General features: G+C 36.3%; 1 protein-coding gene across 5 annotated transcripts in view; it reads left to right on the forward strand.

Moving 5' to 3' along the window:
• The window catches only part of CFTR (CF transmembrane conductance regulator), a 166,767-nt gene that overhangs the window by 122,309 nt on the left and 19,451 nt on the right, over positions 1-25,007 (forward strand). For all 5 annotated transcript variants that reach the window (XM_047695523.1, XM_047695520.1, XM_047695521.1 and 2 more), the window contains 2 exons: positions 8,028-8,282; positions 22,999-23,154. In XM_047695523.1, coding sequence (XP_047551479.1) covers positions 8,028-8,282; positions 22,999-23,154 — 411 coding nt within the window. The remainder of the gene's footprint in view (positions 1-8,027; positions 8,283-22,998; positions 23,155-25,007) is intronic.

The raw sequence follows: 25,007 nt of genomic DNA on the forward strand, positions 1-25,007 counted from the left end.
ATGTCTGTCTGTTTGATTTGTGTATTTTATACCATTCTGTAGATGGGGTGAAAAAGAAGTATTAATTCCTTTTAACTCCATACCTCAAGTACTAAATGAATTACATTTGTTATTGCTGAAGCTACTGTTTTAAATTTTTGTATTTTTTTAAAGCAGATTTTATTTATTCATTTGAGAGAGAGTGAATAAGAGACAGAGAAAGAGAACAAGCCAGGGAAGGGGTGGAGTTAGAGGAAGAAGCAGACTCCTCTCAGGGCAGGGAGCCCAATGTGGGGCTCCATCCCAGGACTCTGAGATCATGACCTGATCTGAAGGCAGATGCTAAACTGACTGAGCCACTCTGATACCCAGTTTTTTATATTCTTAACGAATCTGTGTACTAATTTATTTTCTTTGGACTCATAAGATACCTGCCATTTTTAGTACCCTAAAGTGTGTTTTTGTCCTATTTTTAGCTATGTAAGCAATTACATATGTTAAACAGGCAATGTATATACCTATATTTCTGAATACCTATATTTCTGATAATTAAATAAACAAGAGTTAGAATGGGTGCAGAGGTGATGTTTCAGACTTAGCAACATCAAGCCATCTGGTGACTGGTGGATTACCCACACTCAAAGTCGGTTTGAATGAGGCAGTTGACAATTCATGTATTTTTCAGGACTGTCTACCACTTAGTGAGCACAACTAAAAGATCTGAGCGTGAATAGTATCCTGCTTCCTTAATTCTCTTGACTACAGCAGCAGATAAGACATACCTATTGTACTATGTGTTCCTAATAAGACAAGGGGAAGGAAACCACCAGGATGAGAGGGAAGACGGTGTATCTGCAGGGCTCACATTTAGATTCCAGTTAATGAGGCTCCAGAAAGTTCTTGCAAGAGTGATGCAATCTGAGAAGAGTTTTGTGTCAATAGAGACTCCCTCTGTATCTCTTTTATCCTTTTATTACCTCTGTTTTTTTTTTTTTTTATTCCAGTAAAGATCAAGTGACTGATGGTACAGTAACCAACAAGAGAACAAAAAAGGGGAAACTGGCTTCTCTTTGTTGCACCCGATGCCCAGTTCTCTAGTATTGAATCCAGTTTTGCTCCAAGAATTTGAGGGGAGAATTCAGTTCTCCTCTTTCCCCCTTCCTTCAATGGTCTGTTGATCATATCTTTCTTTGTTTTTCTGTCCTCATGAGGCTTTGTAACATGTTTTCCATTCATGACATCTGTCCCAAGACTTATTTTCTTCCAAACATGTCCTTTCTGTCCTACAGAGTGGCTCTTCTACTCTGCATTCCACTCTTGCTTTATCACCAAGATGTATGGTCTTAGGCAAGTCATCACCCCCACTGAGGGCTTCACATTTCTCTCTGTAAAAGGAAACAGTTTGGTTACAATTTTTTTTTAAGGTCCATGTTAGCTCTGACATTCTCTTCTGAATCTAATCTTTCATATGAAAGATTTCAAGTCTTGATTGGCATAGATGTAGGTATTATTCCAGATGTCCATAGGAGTCAGACTTATCTGCCATTGTCCTTCACCCCTAAACTCCACTGATGAAGTCATTTACCACTGCAGTTGTTGGAGCAGAACAAAGAACTGAACCAGTCTGTTATTAGAGCCAACAGAGAAAGTGCCATTGAGATGCTCTAGAGTCTTGAATTTGTAAGGGAGGCTTATGAGAGCCATAAAGAACTGCTGGAGTGTTGGAAAGTTGAGAAAATTTGTTGAGTTTTGCGACTGTCACTTTAGCTTCCTGGGTTTAGGTTTTTTCATTTGTACCAAGAATGAAAGGATTAGATCAGAAGTTCTCAACCTCAACAGCACATGAGGAAAGTTTACAACAATATAGATTACCCGGGGTCCTGTAAGATCAATTAAATCATTTCTCCTGGTCAGGGGCAGGGTGACTGAAGATGATGTCTATATTTTTAAAAGTGTTCCAGGTGATTCCAATGTGTATCTAGACTTGTGAATCACTGGAGTAGATACTAACATTCATTTTAGCTCTGACTTTTTGTGTGTGTCATAAGAGGAGGTCAGCAAACATTTTCTATAAAGGGTTGGATAGTTACTATTTTCAGCTTTGTGAGCTATATGGTCTCTATGGTAACTCCTCAACTCAACCTTTGTAGGGCAAAGCTAATATAAACAATTGGATGTAGCTGGATTTGACCATTGGTCCATAGATCTCTGGTCTATGGAATAGAATTTAGTTTGGAATTGATGGACCACCAGCAAATCATTTTTGCCTTATATATTAACTAATGTATCTGTAATAGGATATAAAAGGATGATGCTTAGTAATAGTACTTTGGGGAAGCCAAAATATTTCAAAATTAAGATGTTTAGAGAAAACCTCATTAAAATTGTATAAACCTTGAAAAAATATCTTGATATGATATTTTAGACCCCTCTTCCTGAGATTTTCTTTGAAATACTTTTAATGGATACCACATGGACTCAATTTTATCCATTAAGTACTTGCTGATGGCGTGTCATTGCTTTTAAAAAATAGTAATACCAGACAGAGTGTAAGTTCAAGTGTGAGTAGTAGATTCAGTAAGTGATATGATATTTTTCAAATTAAAATTTAAGAGTTTTTCCTGCCTATTGGCACACTTAGTACCATGATTACTGACATTGTTAATTACCGAAAATAGACACCAACATATTTGATACCTCTGTGTTTCTTAGGTTATTCCTTTTGTCATTAGCTATGATAGACTTTCTTTCTCTTATTTAAAGAACACCATTTCTATTACTTCTTGCGGTCAGAAAAAGTAATATCGATTTGCCATGTGATTTGCCACAGGTTGGCAGTAAACAGTTTGTGTAGCTAGCAGACTATAATAATTTACAAAGATGTAGAGTGTCTAGTACACTATAAGTAGCTCACTTATGCTGTTAATAATTTATAACAGTGCAGTTCTTGACTGACTTTTTAAATGCTCTAGAAGCATAAGTGATAGACACAGAAGGATAGACTAAAGTTTCAGGAATATGTTTTAGGCAGAGAAAATGTTTACATGATAACCATTATCTCATAAGTCTATGTGCATGGCCTAAAGATTATGCTAATGACTGTAATGTGGCTTTGGTCACAGGCTGTGTTAGTGAGTCCTGAAAAACATTTCGTTTGGACCTAGCAGGAAGGATCTACGATGTAAAGCCTCCCTTTTGTATACTTCATGGTTCGAAAATATCTCTTGTAAAATGTGTGAAGTTCTTCACCTTGTATCAGTTTTGCTGATGATCCTCCTCACATTTATTTCTTGTGATTCTCCTATAAAAACCATTTGTGAAATCTCTGTAAGTGTTGCCCACCAGACGTCAGGCTTAGGAAATATATTTTTTTATTATCATGACTCTTCTGGTGTTAAGCATATAGTTTTGATGTCCATGCATAATTTTGATGCCTTGTTTTCTACACAACCCAAAGGATAAAAGGAAATAGAGCAAATATTTTTGTGGAGGATGGGAGTCTGGCTTTCTGACTTATTCTAGAAAAGGTTTTTAAGAATTTTCTTCACTCATCGTCAACAGAGAGGGAAAAGGAAAGTCAGGAATCACTTTTTTTTTTCCCACTGAACACATCATTTATAAAATAAGGTTATCATAAGGCTGTGGAGCTTTCTTTTCATTAACCATCACATTGCCTAAAGACTTTGTTCTTCTGATGCTTAGATTAGAAACTTGAGAAGTTATTATAAAGATAATGAGATTTGGTGTTAGAGATTGATTTGGGAGAAGTTTTGGAGCATAATAAATTTAAATAACAAAGCCAGAAATGAATTAATTAGTTAATTAATTGTGTTATTATTATTATTTTTAGCAAAACCAGAAATTTAAAGCAGCCATTTCTCAAGTAAAAATCCCACCTCGTTTTGGCTAAACTTTAATTTTATAGAAGTCTGTACAGATGTTCTCAGGTTTTCCTTTTCACATGAAGAACATGTTGAGCATCTCAGCGTCTGAGTCTCATTTTGCCTTCATCGTTTGTTTCTGAAAATCTAAGACAAATGCTCTCACCTAAGCTGGTAATGGCTACTTTGAGACTTTTCCTGTCAGAGGGCCAGGCAGAGCTGTTCCTCATTCCTCCTCAGGAACACCCTTCACTGCCCAGGAAGAGGCAGCTCGTTCACAGTCTGCAGTCACTCTGAGAATGACCAAATCTGAATTTCTGTCCAGTGGCACAGTGGTTTTTACATATCACTTGACAGTGTTAGTAGACATTCTAAATTAGAAAAAGGATTAAGTTAAAATAAAAAGCTCAATTGAAAACAACTAGATGAGACTAAAAATAGTTTGGTATGCTGCCATTTCCTTCAAATCCAAATAGCAATGTCTATTTTCAGACTGAGAAGCTGAGAGGTACAATGGCGGCCTCCATTGCCTGCTGAGGGACTCAGCGCTATCATTCACCCTGCCCAGATATTGCTTTCTGCAGATGAGGTAGAACAATGGGGTCACTCATCCTTAACAAAGATTTATTAAGGGACTGCTTGGTGCTAAGCCCTAGATGGGAAGGATACAACAAGGAATGCTTTGAATAAGGTTACTGTAATAGTCAGTGTGGGCTCAACCAGCAGCCTGTGGAGGATCAGCTTCAGATCCTCTCTCTTGCATGGACACCTTCTGAGGCCCCATACTTAATTGTAAATGCGTAATTTTGATGCTTTCACATAAGAAGAAACCCTTCAATTATTTAAGCTTTAGTTTCCACCAAACTGGGGTCCATCCCTGGTCAGTCATGAATCTTTGGCTATGAAATCAAGTGTGTAAGAAGTATGACTCTCCTTTTGCTGTAGTTGAATTTATTTTCTGCTTGAATACATGTGCTGTGGAGTGCAAGAAGCAATCTCAGCATGTTCAGAAATTCTGCTGCAAGTGAATCTAAATTCTGAATGGAGTTTACAGAATGCCAATGCACTGGGGGAGGGAGCATCTGGCCCTAGGTTTCTCCTTGTCTGTGCTGTCTCTGAGGCATTGACGCTGCTCTTTGACCTAGAGGTGTACAGTCCATGGAGACTGCATCTTTGTTTTTCTGATCCTGATTATGAGCCCTACTTTGATGAATTCTCTCTCAACTCCCCCATGACCAAGGCATGGAAGACCCTGAGGGACCAAAGGATTGGAATTTGGCTTTCCTCTAGCACCACTCTGGAAATAAAGGGAAGTCTAAAACTGTCTGTATATAGACACGCCAAGCACCCATGTCCACTCTACTGCTTCCATGCTATTCCACATACTGGAAGTTTCTCTAAGGCATGCCTCATTCCTGGGCTTCACCTTGATATTAAGGCATAGGCCTCCTGTGTCCAAAAATTCCCCAAATCTACTCAAGGATAGAACTAGAGTTTGGTTGCAAGTCAGGACTCCTTTTTAAAGGAATTGGTACCTAAGTCCTCTTGTTGACCCATTCATGAGTCAGATTGTGGGACAAAGAGAGGAGCTGTTTCTCATCCATCATAAATTCATCTATGGCTACCGTTTTTGCATAAACACTGCTTTGAGTCTTTCAAGCTTTGATTTTTGAAACTTAATAGCCAATATTCAGGTGGCTCAAAATTTTCAAACTATCTATCACTGGTTCCAAAAGCCAATTTTTGAAACTTGAAGGACCAAAATTCATTTTTTCCACTCTGGTTCTGTTGTGGCTTCTCCTTTAAAAAGCAGTAGAAGTAGAATGTGCCAGTTGGAGAGCCTGTGAGGGACAAGGAATTAGTAACTTATAATATTATCTGGCCACATCATCTATTCAGTAACAGCATTTCAGTGGTTGCAAAACTTGCCATAATGCAGGTGTCTGCACTAGCCACCTTTCTGTCTCATCAGAAAATGTCCTAACCCGCTGAACTGAACGGGTGTCTGCTTACGTGCTATGGATCAGTGCCCATTGTTAAGACGAACTTGTTCTTGTTCAGGGATATTTGACTATGCTGTGGGTAACTAGAACAGTCTGTCTTGGGGTCACTTTAAGCAACTAGACTATATGGAAGATGATGAGTTGAAAACTTCATTTTGTAAATTTTTTTAAAAAGATTTTTTTTTTTAATTTGAGAGAGAGAATGAGAGAGAGAGAGAGAGAAAGAACTTGAGAAGAGGGAGGGTCAGAGGGAGAAGCAGACTCCCTGCCAAGCAGGGAGCCTGATGCGGGATTCGATCCCAGGACTCCAGGATCACAACCTGAGCCAAAGGCAGTCACTTAGCCAACTGAGCCACCCAAGTGCCCCATTTTCTAAATTTGATAGGTACATTCCATTTACTAATTTGACATTATAAGTTCTAGGTTCACCCTCAGTGGTAAGCCTCACTAATGGAGTACATAATTTGCTATACTCTTTACAACTCCTTATGCAAAAAAAAAAAAAATTGTATACATTTCAGTGCTGCCAAAATAATGGTTTTAAATGTCATTTTCTAATAGTACTACATAAAATTTTGAGTAGTTTAGATAGCAATATTTAAGTGTTTTGCTTACTGTTTGGAAGTATTAAAATATAAAGGTTTTTTTAATATGGTGTCTTTTCTGATGTGCTAAAGCATTTATCAAAGACTAGTTTAGAATTCTTCACAGCATTGACATGCAGAAATGTCAACAGACTTACTTTATTTCATAAAATTAAGCTTCATTTTTGCATTTCTCTCAGTCATTTCAAGAGTGTAATATTATTCTTATGCAGGATAAATACAATAAAATATTTTAAATGCATTTTTTTTTTTTTTAGATTTTATTTATTTATTTGACAGAGAGAGAGAGCACTGGCAGGGAGAAGTGGCAGGCAGAGGGACAGGGAGAAACAGGCTCCCCACTGGGCAAGGAGCCCAATGAGGGCTTAATGGGCTTAATCCCCAGGGTCATGACCAGAGCTGAAGGCAGACGATTTAATTGACTGAGTCACCCAGGAACCCCAAGAGGGTTGAATTCTTGACCAAGGAAAGCCAGAATCAGTAATTACTTTAAAGACAAAAAAAAAAAAAAAAAAAAAAAGGCAGTGAATTTCCTTCCAGTAAGCTAGTAATTCCTGGGCAGGGCTGAGCCATCAAGGATTATATCTATTAAAAATAGGAAGTGAGTGAATTCAAAGTCTTCAACTCTTTCTTATTGTTCATTTACTGATTCATATATATATAAAATCATTCACATATTCATTTGTTTATTCTTTTATGGATTTTTCAAATATTTATTAAAGTACCTATTATTTGTAAGTCTATTTTAAAAATTATATTCAAAATCCAGTAAATCATAGCTAGCCAAAGGAACATGTTCTTGTTAAAGAATTTAAGCACCTTTGAGAAATAGTTGAGCTCTTTTATTTCTGTATACATTCAAGATATACTTTGTTAATGTTACATGAATAGATTTATAGAGCAACCATGTATTTAATTTCAAATACAACTTTTATATGCAGTGACATTTTACAGTGTCAGCAATGGAAATTGACCTATAAGTAATTTATATAAAAAATGTAATTATTTAACCACAGATATAGGACAATGACTTAAATTTGTTTAAAGATTATTGTGGAGTCATTCAAAATTTATTAAGCATCACTTGCCACCCAGCTGACATACAGAATTATAGACAGTTTTTCAGGCAGTTTGAGAGAAAGGTGAGAATCTTCAGTAGTGGTTTTGAGGCATGGGACTTTTTTTATAATATACCACTTGTGCAACAGTGTGCAGTGTTGCTCATAGTTGAAGAAAAAATTTCCCCCTGACATCATCTATCCCTTTGAGTATAATTTGGCCATTTATGTGTGGCTTGCATAACTGTTAAATGATCACAAAAATAAACAGGTCTACACAGAGCCCATTTATATAAATCTTTGTTAATTCTCTTTGGTTAAGCTTTTAATTATATCCAATTATTTCCTGTTAGTTCATTGAAAAACCTCCTGATAAATAACCAGGTGACGATGAGCAGCGTCACGTCTTACATGTTATTTTTAAAGGAATCACCACACTAATTACGACATTGCCTACAGTTATTAAACAGACAAACATAAAATGCTGTTATTTCATTTCAGATGCGATCTGTAAGCAGAGTCTTCAAGTTTATTGACATGCCAGCAGAAGAAAGTAAATCACCCACCAAGTCATTCAAACCATCCAAGGATGTCCAGCTCTCAAAAGTTTTGATTACTGAGAATCATCATGTGAAAGAAGATGACATCTGGCCCTCAGGGGGCCAAATGACTGTCAAAGACCTCACAGCAAAGTATACAGATGGTGGGAATGCCATATTAGAGAACATTTCCTTCTCAATAAGTCCCGGCCAGAGGGTGAGATTTAAATATTCCTTGCTTTGTTTGACCTGCTGCGCTTAGTAAGTAAATCTCAGGAGCCTCAAGCAATGTGTTGGTAAAATCCATGGGTAACCTTATTATTGTAGACTAAGGCCAATACTGAATATACATATTTCAAGTTATTAATTATGAAGCCATTATTTTTTCATATGCTATTTAGTTTGCCAAGGCCAGAAATGATATAGTTGGTTCATTTTAAATGTGGTTCTACTTGTAGAATATATAATCGATTGCTAGGTTATTAACTAAAAGAAGCTGTTGAAGAAGTCAAAATTATCACATGTTCTAAATTTTGCATCTTTAAACTGTTTTCCATTTCAGGTAAGAGAAATATTTTGTTGTTGACGCTAACTAATTTCTTCATGAATTTTACCTAATTGACACTCTCAAAAAAGTGGTACTTTTCTTCTTAGTTTTGTTCAGTTTATTTATTTGGAATTCTAATCAATGTAGGGATTATTTAGATTTTTTTCCCAGTAATTTACCAAGCAAGAGCTATTTACAAAGCAACAATTTTATTGTTTAATAAGCAAAAATAACCATGTATTATTTTGAAGAATATCTCAGTCCTGGGCTGAGTACATGGATGGTATTCAGCTGTACCAATTCTGGAACTGATTCTTGGAGAAAGGGGCAGTTCTTCTCATATTTCATGTTCTAGAAATGTGTTGCATTTTATATTTTAAATTATTTCAAATTATAATTTATATTTCAAATCTCTTATTTTGGGCTGCTCCATGAATCTAGATAGGATTATTATATTCTTTTGATTATTTTTAAAAATTGAGATAGGATACAATAGAGCCACTTCTTATGAAAACTGAATTTTAAAACTTTCTCTCTTGGTGGTTTAATTTCAAATAGAGATTTTTTCACCATTGAAATAATGGTCAGTAAGCTTCGTGAGGCCACCATCACTGTCACCAACACAGATCATTATCACTTACTTTGATCCATTGGTTTAGGGATATTTCATAATTTGATGCACTGGAAAAAATTCTATTAAAGAAAATATAGGTTGAGGAAGAATGTTTCTGTATACCTTGCTAAATGGCTTGAAATGGCACAGCAGAAATTCTGGCTCTCCTTTTTAATATTATCATTAGGATAAATAAATTCACATACTACTAAAATTACCTCTTTATTATATTTTTGCTCATCAAGAATGGGATTTTTTTTCCTTTTTTTGAGAGAAAATAGTTTTTTTTAAGTTTTTATTTTTATTCCAGTTATTTAACATACAGTGTTATATTAGTTTCAGGTGTATAATATAGTGATGCAACAGTTCCATACAACACCTGGTGTTCATCACAAGTGCCCTCCTTAATCTCCATCACCTGTTTAACCCATTCCCCCAGCCCACCTCTTCTCTGGTAACCATCACTTTGTTCTCTATAATTAAGAGTCTGTTTCTTAATTTCTCTCTCTCTCTCTCTTTTTTCCTCTTTGTTCATGTCTTTTGTTTCTTAAATTCCATGTATGAGTGAAATAATATGGTATTTGTCTTTCTGTGACTTACTTTGTTTAATGTAATACTCTCTAGCTCCAACTATGTCATTGAAGATAATAAGATTTCATTCTTTTTCATGGTTAAAAAAATATTCCATTCCATTGCACTACTGGGTATTTACTCTAAAGATACAAATGTAGTGATCCAAAGGGGCACGTGCACCCTAATGGTTATAGAAGCAATGTCCACAGCAGCCAAACTATGGAAAGAGACTAGGTGTCTATCAACAGATGAATGGATAAAGAAGATGTGGTTTGTGTGTACACACACACACACACACACACACACACACACACACACTGGAATATTATGCAGCCATCAAAAAAACCCTGAAATCTTGCCATTTGCAGTGATGTGGATGGAACTAGAGGGTATTATGCTAAGCGAAATAAGTCGTCAGAGAAAGACAATTATCATATGATCTCAATGATATGAGGAACTGGAGAAATAAGACAGAGGATCATAGGGAAAGGGAGGGGAAAATGAAACAAGATGAAACCAGAGAGGGAGACAAACCGTAAGGGACTCTTAATCTCAGGAAACAAACTGAGGGTTGTTGGAGGGGAGAGGGTGGGAGGGATGAGGTGGCTGGGTGATGGATATTGGGGGAGGGTATATGCTATGGTGAGTGCTTTTAATTGTATAAGACTTGATGAGTCACAGACCTGTACCCCTGAAACAAATAATACATTATATGTTAATAAAAAATAAAAAATATTCCATTACATGGATAAATAGATAGATAGATAGATAACATCTTCTTCTTTTTTTTTTTCAAAGATTTTATTTATTTATTTGACAGAGAGAGAGAACACAAGTAGGCAAGAGGCAGGCAGAGAGACAGCGGGGAGCAGTCTCCCCGCCAACCAGAGAGCCCGATGCGGGGCTCGATCCCAGGACCCTGAGATCATGACCCAGCCAATGGCAGAGGCCCAACCCACTGAGCCACCCAGGCGCCCTGATAGGTAACATCATCTTTATCCATTCTTAGTCAGTGGACACTTGGTCTGCTTCCATATCTTGGCTATTATAGATATTGCTGCTGGAAATATAAGCATATGTATCCCTTTGAATTAGTGCTTTTGTGTTCTTTGGGTAAACATCTGGTAGTGTGATTGCCAGGTTGTAGAGTAGTTTTATTTTTTAACTTTTTGAGGAATCTCCGTACTGTTTTCTATAGTGGCTCTATCAATAGACATTCCCACCAACAGTGAGAAACAGTGCATTATCTGTATTTCTGTGGTGTTGGTTGTTTTTTCTCTTCTCTCATTTGTGATTTTAGAGAGAAAACAGTTTTAAATCAGGATAAATGGAAAGATTGGATTTAGATTAAATTTATCCCTTATACTAGAATGAGGTTGTTTGCATTGTTCAAATTATGCTTTAGAACTATGTAAAATTAATTATTTGCCTTTGTTCCTCCCTTGCATTGAGAAAACAATGAATTAAGTATTCTCTTTTGCTTTGCACATAAGTGAATGCCACAGGAAGCTGAGAATGTCCTTGAGACCACCATGATAGATTCCAAAAGTGATGTCAAGTTACAAACAATAGCAGCAAATAGGTTGATATAAACCAGAGTGAAAAGCCCTGGTAAATTATTTCCTTTCCCTCCTCCTGACACCCTCCCAACCCTTTGCTCTGGTGATGCTCAGTTGCCCACTAAATTACATTCAACCAAGTCCTAGTGGAGTAACAGAATTTGCAGAGTCCTCATTTCTATAGGTAGTTTCCTTGATGTAAAAGTAATAATGAGATCTACTGTAAAATGAGGAAGAAGCAATATGCTTAGGCACTTCACTTTCTCTGAACCTTTATATAGAAAATAGGCCATGTGTGTTCAGTAACTATTCTTTGCAAGGAATGGTAGGTTCTTTTGGAGGAATTGAAGATTACTTACATAAGGCTACAGATCTTGCCATCCAAAGAGGGAAACTAAAGTTTATCAAGTGCTTATCATGTCCTAGGCACTGTTTAAAGACATTTATTTGCTATCACATTTGATCTTATTTTAATTCCAAAGGTTGACATTATTAACCCTTTTGTGCAGTGGAAGAAACTGAATTTCACTTGAGTGAGTGAGTTAGCAGGGATCTTAAACCCAGATCTGTCTGACTTTAAAATTCTTTTCACCTGCTTCTCTTAAAAGTAGAAAAAGAAGGCGCCAAAGGAGAGAGGGAGAAAGAGAGAGAAAAGAGGTATCTGTCCCAGAGGATGGCCATCTAAGAGGGGAAATGCAAGATCCAGTAAGAACTGAGGCAGGCCACTGTGAAGTTAGCAAAGCTTAATTTTCAGAGAAGTTTATTTGCCTGAGCCCCTTCAAGGCCCTGTACTTAATTTTTTATTTATAATTTTGAAAATCTTTATTCATGGAAAGAATTCCTCTTCCATATTGTATAAGCTTCAGATTCCAAAAGCTTTGTTATATCCTTGAATAAAAAATATATAGGTAAAATTCTAAGGTAAGGAGGAGGTAATTAGTATCAGTTGGCTATTCATGGAGTTGGGCTATTCATGGAAAGTTTTTTTTTTTCTTTTTTTTTTTTAAGATTTTATTTATTTATTTGACAGAGAGAGAGATCACAAGTAGGCAGAGAGGCAGGCAGAGAGAGAGAGAGGGAAGCAGGCTCCCTGCTGAGCAGAGAGCCCGATGCGGGACTCGATCCCAGGACCCTGAGATCATGACCTGAGCCGAAGGCAGTGGCTTAACCCACTGAGCCACCCAGGCACCCCATGGAAAGTTTTCTATAGGAAGTGGCATTTAGAGGGAGACTTTGAGACTTGAACTGTGTATTTGAACAGGCAAAGGTGAGTGAAAAAGGGTGCTATAGGCAGAAGGAATAATACAAGCCATGGGGCACATGCAGAAAACAGTGACTGGTTTGATCACATTGGGAGATTCATAAAGGATAAAATAGAAGACAAGATTGAAGCAAGATGATGGAAATTATGAATCTTGAGAGTTGAAGTAATAAAGGAAGTTGAAGACTCTAAAAATCCTACCCAGTTTAGCTACTAAGTGGTTTTTGGTCATCTTCAAGAGAGCAGTGGTTCTCAGAGTGTGGTTCTCTGGACCAGGATCATCTACATCACTGGAGAACTTGTGAGAAATGTAAATTCTTGAGTCCCACTCAACTCTACTGCATAAAAACTCTAGGTGTAAGGCCAGTGATCTGTATCACTGATACATGCTCTTCTAAGAATGAGATCATCATTAGGTGTAGAGAAATGAGGGTACAAGTCCAACTGCAAAGGGTTAGGGAATGGGTGAGTGCTGAAATGAGGAGTTATGTAGAACACCAATGTTGGTGGTGGGAAAGAAATAGCACGAACTCCTGCCTAAGAGGATGGCTACGTGGAGGGATTTTGCCTTTGTACTATAGAGATTTTGTGTTTTGTTGTTGTTTTATTTTTTATTTTTATTTTTATTTTCTTTTATTTTTTGAGACAGAAGGAAAGCAGATAACTGGAGTTAAGGATGAGTAAAGAGTTGGGAAACTGAAGGAGTTCATATTATACAGTCTTCCTTGATCTTTTAAGTCAATTATAAGTCAATGTCATGGGCATCGAATAGTGTCAGTCCTGTAACTTTGTTCTCCTTCAGTAATGTGTTGTAATGTGTTGGTTGTATTCAGGGTCTTTTGCATCTCCATATAAACCTTGGAATCAGTTTGTCAGACCCACAAAATAACTTGCTGAGATTTTGACTGGGATTGCATGATCTATTGATCAAGTAGGGAGGAACTGATATCTTGATAATATTGAATCTTCCTTTTCATGCACATGGACCATCTCTCCATTTACTTAATTTTTCTCTGATTTCATTCATCAGAGTTTTGTGGTTTTCGTCATCTAGACCTTGTATATATTTTCTTATATTTATATGCAAGTATTTTGTTTTGGGAATGCTAATGTAAATGATAATGTATTTTTATTTTTTTATTTTATTATTTTTTTAAAGATTTTATTTATTTATTTGTCAGACAGAGAGCACAAATAGAAAGGCAGGCAGAGAGAGAGGAGGAAGCAGGCTCCCTGCTGAGCAGAGAGCCTGATGTGGGGCTCCATTCATCCCAGGACCCTGGGATCATGACCTGAGCAGAAGGCAGAGGCTTTAACCCACTGAGCCACCCAGGTGCCTGATAATGTATTTTTAATTTCAAACTCCACTTGTTCATTGCTGATATTTAGGAAAGCAAATGGCTTTTCTATATTAACCGTGTATCCTATAACCTTGCTATAAATAATCACTTGTTAGTTACAGGAGTTTTATTGCTGATTCTTCTAGATTTTCTACATATATAATAACATCATCTGTGAACAAAGACAGTTTTATTTCTTTCTTCCCAATCTGGAGGCTTTTTATTCCTTTTCTGGTCTTAATGCATTAACAACTTTCCAATATAATATGGAAAATGAGTTATGGGAAAGGACATACTTGCCTTGTTCCTGACCTTAGCAGGAAGTCTTTGAGTTTCTCACCCTTACATATAATGTTTACTATAGGGTTATTATAGATGTCTTTAACAAGGTAAGGAAATTTCCCTCTTTTCCTAGTTTGCTGAGTTTTTATCTTGTCAAATGAATTCTGTATCTATTGTTACAATCATGTGGTTTTTTTCTTAGTTTAACCCACTGATAGAATGGATTATATTAACTCATTTATAAATTTTGAACGAACTTTGTGTATCTGGAATTAATCCGACTTGGTTATGGTATATATAATCTCTTTAAACATTGTTGGATTTGATTTGCCAATATTATGTTGAAGATTTTTGATTCTATGTTCATGAGAAATTTGGTCTCTAATGACTTTGCCTGGTTTTGGTATTCTGTTAATGTTGTCCTCATAGAATAGTTAGGAAGTATTCCCTCTGCTTCTGTCTCCTGGAAGAAGTAGAGTATTGGTAGAATTTCTACTTTAAATATTTGGTAGAATTCACCAGCAAATCTATCTGGACCAGGAAATTTCTGAATTAGAAGGTTGTTAATTATTGATACAGTTTCTTTAAAGAATATATATCTACTTTAGATCATCCATTTCTTCTTGGATGATCTTTGGAAGATTGTATCTTTTGAGGAATTGGTTCATTTCATCTAGATTACCAAATTGGTGTGCATATAGTTATTGATGGCCTTCTTTTATTATTCTCTTACAATGAGATATGTAGTGATGTCCCCTCTTGCAATTCTAATATTAGTTATTTGTGTCACCTCTCATTTTCTTAGCCTGGCTAGAAGCTTTTTATTTTATGGATCTTTTCTAAGAATCAGCCTTCATTGATTTTCTCCACTGATTTCCGATTTTCAATTAGGTGATTCTGCTCTAATTTTTATTATTTCTCTTCTGCTTCCTTTCAATTTAGTTTACTCTTTTTCTAGTTTCCTATGGTAGAAACTTAGACTATTAATTTTAGATATGTTTTCTTTTCTACACTTGATCTTAGCCAAAAGGCCGAGAAGTAATATGTTATGTTATGTTTTCTTTTCTAATATATGCATTTAATACTATAAATTTCCCTCTGTACCACTTTCACTGCACGCCACAGGATGGTTAGTGTGAGCTGGAGTTGGGTATTTTCATTCCCTAGATTAGTTGGGTTCTAATAAAAACCCCAGTAGGTTACGGTCTTATAAAATAATTTTTCTTGTGGGAGGCTTTGTGAAGAGCAGAATTCTTTAATGCTCTGGAGTATTGCAAAATTGTTGCTTTCTCCCTCCTCCTGCTGGATGCACCAAGGGATTTTTCTGTTTTTCACTTTGGGGCTACTGGAGGTAATACTTACAAAAGTCTGGGGGTCCCTCTGCAAATGGCCTCCCCTGGACTGTTTTACTCTCAGACTTGTCCACACTGAGCCTCCAAAATTTGTCAGTTACAGTTTAGGATTTTTTTTTTTTACCCGGGTTCTGTTTTCTGCAGGGGTTTCTGATCATGGTTTCTTCTCTAGTAATTTGTGATTCTCTATATCTGTCTATCTGTCTCTTCATTTATAGTGGTTGTGGTTCTGGATCTTCACTTTCTAACGATGTTAGAAGACTTTTGATTTTCAGTATGCTCAACTTTTTACTTGTTAGGACAGAGTAATAATATTCAAGTTCTTCATAGTTTGGACTAGAAACCAGAAGTCCTGTTTTTCATCTTTTCATCTCTTTGCATAGCACATTGCCTAGCTTACTATATGTTAAATAAGAATGACTGAATAACTTATACCTACTTCTAGGTCATAGGGTTATTTAGTGTAGGAATTGATTGTCAAAATATTATTCTGAGCAGCTTTCTTAAGATTGTTATTTCTACTGCCTTGCCCTTGGAACCTATAACAGCATCTATAACAAAATGCCCCAAACATACTTCTTGCATGCTAAATTCAGAAGAAGACTCAAATTCAGTATTTTTATTTTTTTTAATAATTTCATTATTTTGATTATCCAAAATCCTGCAAGATCAGCTATGGTCTAATTCATTTAAAAAAAAAAATTAAAAAGGATGTAAGGGGACATTTCTTGTTTGATTTTTTAATGGATTTCAGCATTCTAGGCTAGATGGTATGCCTGAGTCCATCTGGGCTGCTGTAACAAGATATCATAGACTGGGGTAGGCTTATAAACAACAGAAATTTATTTCTCATAGTTCTGGAGTCTGGGAAGTCTGAGATCATGGTGTCAGCAGATTCATTGTCTGGTAAGAACCCACTTCCTCATAGATGTTTGTCTTGTCATTGTATCTTCACATGGTGAAAGAGGTGAGGGAGCTTTCTGGGGTTTCTTTATAAGGGCATTAATGTCATTCATGAGGGTTCCACCCTTATGACCTCTTCACCTCCCAAAGGCCAACATATGAATTTGGGGAAGACACAAATATTCAACTCATAACATAGTGAAAGATTTAAAAAATCTGTATTTTATGCAGAATGGTTATTCAGTCTCTATATGAAAACAGTTTGTCCGTAACAATTATTTTAGGGAAGTGGTGTCTCATTATCTTCTTTGCTCTTAATTTAGGCCTTTACTTCCTAGAATCTGTATTTTAAATTTTATTTTCAGTGCATGAGAAATAGAGCAAGATTTTCACAACTTTTACTTTTTAAAAAACCTGTTTTTTCTTTGTAATCTCAAATAGCTGTTTTCTTAAAAGCTTTTGATTTTTTTTGTCTGAATTTTAATATCCATATTACCTTCCCCCGACAGAATATCTCTTCCTTTTTCCATTTTTTTCCCTCTCAAAAAGCAGACTAGGATTCTAATTTGGAGCCAGCCATGTCCTTCATGATACATGTGAACTTATCAAAATGCCTTAGGTGGGGGCGCCTGGGTGGCTCAGTGGGTTGAGCCGCTGCCTTCGGCTCAGGTCATGATCCCAGAGTCCTGGGATCGAGTCCCGCATCGGGCTCGCTGCTCAGCAGGAAGCCTGCTTCCCTTCCTCTCTCTCTGCCTGCCTCTCTGCCTACTTGTGATCTCTCTCTGTCAAATAAATAAATAAAAAATCTTTAAAAAAAAATGCCTTAGGTGATAAGTTGTATCTATCACAGTCCTGGACAGTCCTCTGATTAAATAGATATTTAATAATACTTCAAGGTTTATTCTTTTGGGTGAGTTTGCCTCCCTTCTTTATTTGTAGTCTTTTCAAAATCCTGAGATTTTGAAAGCAATTTGAAGCAATTCAAACAGTATCAAGGGTTCAGATCATAGCAGCATATACACTTATATGTCTGTTTCATTTGTTAAATACACATAAGCATCCTATCTTGATAAAAATTGTTATTTAGTAGCTGGATCTTATTCAGTAATTTATCTTGGAGTTATGAGGAGCATATTCTCAAGAACTTGTTAGAATTATGATTCATTGGGGCACCTGGGTGGCTCAAGTGGGTTAAAGCCTCTGCCTTCGGCTCAGGTCATGATCCCTGGGTTCTGGGATTGAGCCCCACATTGGGCTCTCTGCTCTGCAGGGAGCCTGTTTCCTCCTTTATCTCTCTCTCTCTCCCCCCACTTCTCTGCCTACTTGTGATTTCTGTCTGTCAAATAAATAAAATCTTTTAAAAAATTATGATTCACTAATAATAAATATATAAAGGTAAAGTTATTATCACTGGAGATCTAAATTTCTTTTTATTTGGTATCTTGATTTCTGGAGACCATAGAAAATGAAAAATAAATTATAGTAGGTTTTAGTCTGTTGCAATACTAAAATCATGAATCAGGTGCTCTGAAAAGAATTGTACTGAGACTGTTCTATTCATGGTATGATGCAATTACAGCCAACACCAAATTCACACTGTTTAGCTGTCCACATAATATTTTGATTTATCTTGATCCAAAATTCTCAGAAAGGAAGTTCACTGAAGTTACTAGACATCACTGACTTAGAATTAGGATATACCTTAAAAGCTCATTTGTGGGAAGTACTCTGGCCTTATTCAACAATGAGAAGCCTGGAAAAACAAATCCCGGAAAAGAATATGTGCCAATTATATAAACAAGAAGACTTTGTTAGGTATGAACATGTAAGATTCCTTGCTGTTAAAAATTGTCAGACACAATGCAATATCAGCAGTTCAATAATATAGAAGAACCAGAGAATAGCTACAAAACTTTAAAGCTAAACAAAAGATTTACAAATTGCCTCTCAATTTAGTCTTATACCAACATAAAAACTGAGTTCTCTAAAACTTTCCATATTTGCTTCTTGAAAGGGAACATGGTCATTTATCCTAGTTATTAGAGCCCTGGCCAATGATATAGAGGTCTGGACCTCAGGGTACTTTTTGTAAAAAATTTGTGACATGACTTTATTATTTTTTATCTATTTTTTAAAGTTTTTGTTTAAATTCCAGTTAGTTAGCATACAGTGTAGTATTAGTTTCAGGTGCACATACAGTGATTCTATACTTCTGCACAATACCCAGTGCTCATCACAAGTGCCCTCCTTAATCCCATCACCTTAATATTACCCATTTCCCATCCCCCGCCCCACCTCTCCTCTGGTAACCATCAGTTTGTTCTTTATAGTTAAGAGTCTATTTCTTGGTTTGCCCCTCTCTCTTTTTTTCCCCCTTTGCTTATTTGTTTTGTTTCTTAAACTCCACATATGAATTAAATCATGTGCTATTTATGCTTGTCTGACTAACTTATTTCCCTTAGCATATTACTGTCTAGCTCCAGGAGCACCTGAATGGCTCAGGCCGTTAGGATTCTGACGCTGGTTTTGGCTCAGGTCATGATCTCAGGATTGTGAGATCAAGCCCTGTATTGGGCTTCACACTCAGTGAGATTCTCTCTCTTACCCTTTCCTTCTGCTCCTCCCCTACTCATGCTCTCCCTTTCTCTCTCTCTAAAAAAATAAAAGAGAGAGAGAGAAAATTAAATACTCTCTAGCTCCATTCATTTTGATGAAAACAGCAAGGTTTCTTTTTTATGGCTGTGTGGTAGTCCATTGTATGTACATACCACATCTTTATCCATTCATCAGTCGATGGACACTTAGGCTGTTTCCATAATTTGGCTATTGTAGATAATGCTGCTATAACATTGGGGTGCATGTATCCCTTTGAATTAGTATTTTTGTATTCTTGGTAAATACCTAGTACTGCAATTGCTAGATTATAGGGTAGTTCTATTTTTAACTTTTTGAGAAACCACCATACTGTTTTCCAGGGTGGCTGCACCAGTTTGCATCCCCAGTTTTAGTATATGTGCTGCAAAAGCGAGCACCCAGCTTACACAACCACCAACAGTGCAGGTGGTTTCCTTTTTCTTCACATCCTTGCCAATACCTTTTGTTTTTTTGTGTTGTTGATTTTAGCCATTTTGACAGGTGTGAGGTGACATCTCATTGTAGTTTTAATTTGTATTTTCCTACTGACCAGTGATATTGAGTATCTTTTCATGTGTCTGTTGGCCATCTGGATGTCTTCTTTGGAGCAATGTCTATTCTTGCCTTCTGCCCATTTTTTAATTGATTATCCATTTGGGGGTATTGAGTTTTGTAAGTTCTTTATAGATTTTAGATACGAACCGTTTATCAGATACATCCTTTACAAATATCTTCTCCCATTGTGTCGGTTGCCTTTTTAGTTTTATTGATTTTTATTGATTTTTATTTTGATGTAGTAGAAATAGTTTATTTTTGCTTTTGTTTCCCTTGCCTCAGGAGTCATATCTAGAAATAAGTTGCTATAGCTGATGTCAAAGAATTTACTGCCTATGTTCTCTTGTAGGATTTTTATGTTTCATATCTCACATTTAGGTCTTTAATCCATTTTGAATTTACTTTTGTGTATGGTGTAAGAAAGTGGTTCTGTTTCATTCTTCTGCATGTTGCCTTCTACCTTTCTCAGCACCGTTTGTTGAATAGTCTGTTTTTTTTTTGTTGTTTTTTTTTTTTTTTTAACCATTGGATATTCTTTCCTACTTTGTTGAAGATTAACTAACCACATAGTTGTGGGTCCATTTCTGAGTTTTCTATTCTGTTCCAATGATCTATGTGTCGGTTTCTGTGCCAGTACTGTACTGTCTTGATGATTACAACTTTGTAATAGAGCTTGAAGTCTAGGATTGTGGTGCCTCCAGCTTTGCTTTTCTTTTTTAAGGTTGCTTTAGCTATTAAGGGTTTTTGTGGTTCCATACAAGTTTTAGGATTGTTTGTTCTAACTCTATAAAAAAAAATGCTATTGGTATTTTGATAGGGATTATGTTAAAAGTGTAGTATTCTCTAGGTAGTATAGACATTTTAACAGTATTTTTTTCTTCCAATCCATGAGCATGGGATGTCTTTCAGTCTCTTTGTATCATCTTCTCTTTCTTTCTTCAGTATTATGTAGTTTTCAGAGTAGAGGTTTTCACCGCTTTGGTTAGATTTATTCCTAGGTATCTTATTATTTTTGGTACAGTTGTAAATGGTATTGATTCCTTAATTTCTCTTCCTGTTGTTTCATTTTTGGTATATAGAAATGCAGCAGATTTTTGTACATTTGTTTTGTATCCTGTAGCTGAACTGAATTCGTGTTTCAGTTCTAGCAATTTAGCAAACAGTCTTGCAGGTTTTCTATTTAGAATATTATGTCATCTGCAAATATTGGAAGTTTTACTGCGTTCTTACCAATCTGGACGCCTTTTATTTCTTTTTGTTGTCTGATTAAATTTGTGATATGACTTTAAAGCAAAATCACTTCCTCTTATTGAACTTTCCATCTCCCATACCTCACCTACACAAGGCATATTCAGATTACTTATAAAAGCTTTACTGTCAAAAAAAAAAAAAAAAAAAAAGCTTTACTGTCGTGATTGAAAAATCATGGCATATGATGAATATATTTGTATAGCATGGGCTGATTCAAAAATGGAGGGATGCATATTAAATTTCACAAGATTTTTAAATAAAACTTGATTTGGTATTTGACCAAAATTAACTAAATTCATTTGTTTGTTAGATCAACTAAATAGGTTTATTCATTCATCTGCCTTCTCTCTCTCCCTTTTCCTCTCTTTCTTCCTTCTTTCCATCCATCTCTTCTCCCACCCACCCATCCATCTATCCATCCATCTCATCCATATTCCATTTGTCCATTCATTCATCCTTCTGTCTACCTGACCCTCAGTCAATTCAAACAACCATTTATTGAGTACTTCATGTGCACCCACTATGGCAGGTGCTGAGAATTTAGTGGGAAACAATGTAGAGCACCCTCTCCTTATTGAGCTTAAATCCTTAGGGCTAACACAAGGAATAATCAAGAAAAAGTAAATACAGTAATCACTGCTTCTGATTAGTTGTGTGAGGAACATCAAAAAGGTGTTGTGTATAACTTTTGGCTTATCTTATTTTCTCAGTTGTCTCAGAGAATAAGCATTTGTAAAAGTCTCATTATAGAGCTCTTATGAACAAGACATGGTACCATTATTATTTGCCAACTTATCCCAAAGGCCTAGTTTATTACCAGATTCCTAACAAGTATTCAATAAGCTATTATTATCATGGGTTGTTGGAAGCTCTAAAGCTTTCATTGTGGTCTGTGAACTAGTTCTGGTTTATAACCTGTTAGTGGTCTCTGATAAGTATAAGAACTGAGAGTAAGCATGTTGAAATTCATTTTTATTATCTTTTATTTTAAAGTACTGATATGCAGTGGATCAGAAACTAAAAATAACCAAAGCAAAATGAAACTGTCCTTTGCCACAGATAGTGTAAAAAGCATTACTCTAAAAGACCACTGGCTCAGCTCTCCTGTAAAAGAAAATCTAAATGATAAAAGAGAAACAGAAGTCATGTAAGGGGAAGGAAGTAAACATTTATTCAGTGCTACTAAATGTTGGGCCATATTTCAGTGTTCAGTTAATGACTGCTAAAATGTTCTGCCCAATCAAAGCATCTTCGTCCAAGTGCTGGATGTGAACCCACATGGAATACAGAGGTGGGGCCCCTGTGGGCTCCCTGTAGCTAACCTGCTCTTCCCTTGCAACACATGGCATTGTCTCTTCCATTCTGTGTTCTTAACAGTCTTTGGAAACAAGAATAGTTTTTTTTTTTCTTCTTTTCCTTAATATCTCTTTTGTTTCTCCAAGTTCTCTTCCTTCCAGGCAGGGTAGATATAAGAATTTGATTTGACAACTGTCCAAGTACTTATCCACCAAATGGCAAGGCTTGGGCTGCCTTCTCTGGGAACACAGAGCTCACTGAAGATTTTCTTGTTTATTGTCAGGCCTAAACTGGTGCTTAATTTATTATGGACAGTATTGGAATGTTAGAACTCTTTCAGATTCATTAATTTTCAAGCTCATATTCATGTTAGGAACAAGATCAAGCTATATAGGTTCCTGCTTTTGGTTTAGGCCGTCCTTAGAAATGATATGCATTGAGACACTGTATCTTTGTTTTCCTTGATGCAAAATGGGTATTTTTAACCTATATGCCATTAATAAAGGTCAGCGATAAATGAAGCCTCCAGGGTTAAGAGTCCAATTCCTTATGGCCACTTTCCGTATTCCTCTCCAGGGTTACTTTGCCCCAGGACAGAATTGGGAGCGTTAAAGAAAGGTTTGAACGAATAAGTTGAAATCTTCCCCTGGTGACATTAAAAACAAAAACATAGTTCCAGTGTTTTTTAGTGAATTATAATACCAGATTACATTTCTTGCATGGTATCTGTATGTCACAAGAGTAATTCTGTCACTCTTATTTTCTAGGTGGGCCTCTTGGGAAGAACTGGATCAGGGAAAAGTACTTTATTATCTGCTTTTTTGAGACTGCTGAACACTGAGGGAGAAATCCAAATAGATGGTGTGTCTTGGGATTCGATAACTTTGCAAGAGTGGAGGAAAGCCTTTGGAGTGATCCCACAGGTAAATCAGAAAGACTTAGTTAAAAAAAAAAAGAAGAATAAGACTGTATATTTTTTACCATTATTTGACACTTAAGAAAAAAAATCTTTGTTATTTATTGCTATCTTTTTTTCTGCAATGCAGTGTTTTCGTAGGGAAAAAGGAAACTATCTCTAAAAGTTTGGAACTCTCTGTCATACAGTGATTGAACTATTAATAGTTTTGACAGCCTTTCCCAGAAGACACAATCCACATGGAAGCATGGCACTTTTGTTTTTAATCAGTGTTTTCTCCCCTCCGTCAGTGGTCTGAACTCCAACTTAGCAATCCCAGCAGGTTGAGAAATGCTTTGCAAGATGTAAATGATGCTCCTGAAATAAGAAACACTTGGAAGCACGAAGTAGTGGAATTGAAAATAGAAAGTATAATGATTGTTTTTTGTTCTTTGGATAAAATGAAGCATGTCAGATTAATCTGTAGCTTTTTTTTTTTTTTTTTTTTTTAATGTCACTCTTTGATTCTGGTCACAAAGGATAGCTAGCTTCCCTGGCTTAGTAGCATTCTCCCTGTGTCATTGCAGAGGAGGATTTCTTATATATCAGAGAAATAGCAGTTTCAGTTTAAAATGATCTCAGTGGAAACCAAGGAATGTCGTTACTAGAGCCAAATCTGAAAGGCACATGTTGCATTCCTACTGACATTTGCTTGCTTCTCTGTGGGCATAGACCCTGCTTTAGTAACCACATTGCTCCCTTTGTACTGATGGGCCAAGTTCATTCCACCAGCACTTTCCAACAATTCTCTACATTTAACACAAAATTCAAATGCCAGGAACATCTCCAGATAGATGGACTATAAATCTAGCCTGAGAAAAAAGCTTGTATTTCTTGACAGATTACCTTAGTGGAACATTTGCTTTTTTTCACCTAATGAGGCACTAAATATTGTAGCTGCTATATTGATGCTTTTAATTTTTTTGTCTAGACTTTGCCATATTGCCAGAAGCTTAGTCCTGGTCGAACTTTTGAAAAACAGTATTGTTTTTCAGAAAGAAAAAAAGGATTGTCAGATGGTCTAAAGATAAAGAAACACTGGGAATACAAGTATCCCGAGGAGATAGCCTTAGGCAGGATAACAATGTTGAAGAACACAAAATAGAGTCTGGTTGTCCGGTTGTCCAAGACGCGTTGCTATTCATTTGACTCTAAGTCTCCCGGTCCTATTTTTAACAGCAGTAGTGAAGTTTTCAGTTTTGTTGTTGTTGTTTTGTCGTTCTTGTTATTCACAGAGATCTATGTATTAGTATAAATACTGCTCTAAAATATATTAAATTTTACTGGGGATCCTTTAGTTTATCTGCCGTGTGATAGATTTTTTAAAAATTATGTGTTTTATTAGAAATCTAAGTATAGGGGTGCCTGGGTGGCTCAGTGGGTTAAGCCGCTGCCTTCGGCTCAGGTCATGATCTCGGAGTCCTGGGATCGAGCCCCGCATCGGGCTCTCTGCTCAGCGGGGAGCCTGCTTCCTCCTCTCTCTCTGCCTGCCTCTCTGCCTGCTTGTGATCTTTCTGTCAAATAAATAAATAAAATCTTTAAAAAAAAAAAAAAACAGAAATCTAAGTATACAAGACCTAAAGGAAAACTGAATGAACCAGTTATGAAAATTCTTTATCGACTCTTTCTGCTGAAGTGAATCTTCCGAACTTGCTTTTATTTCATTTTCCCTCTCTGTGGCTTAAAGCTTTATAAAATTATACAAACTAAACAAGAAATACTTTGCGATATGCCTTCAAAAATGTGTGATCAAGTTAATACTGGTGCATCTCATTCTACATTTTTATGACCCAGGCCTCTGGGACTGTCTTCTAGTATCAC

This window comes from Lutra lutra, chromosome 11 (assembly GCF_902655055.1).
Source record: "Lutra lutra chromosome 11, mLutLut1.2, whole genome shotgun sequence".
NCBI lineage: Eukaryota > Metazoa > Chordata > Mammalia > Carnivora > Mustelidae > Lutra > Lutra lutra.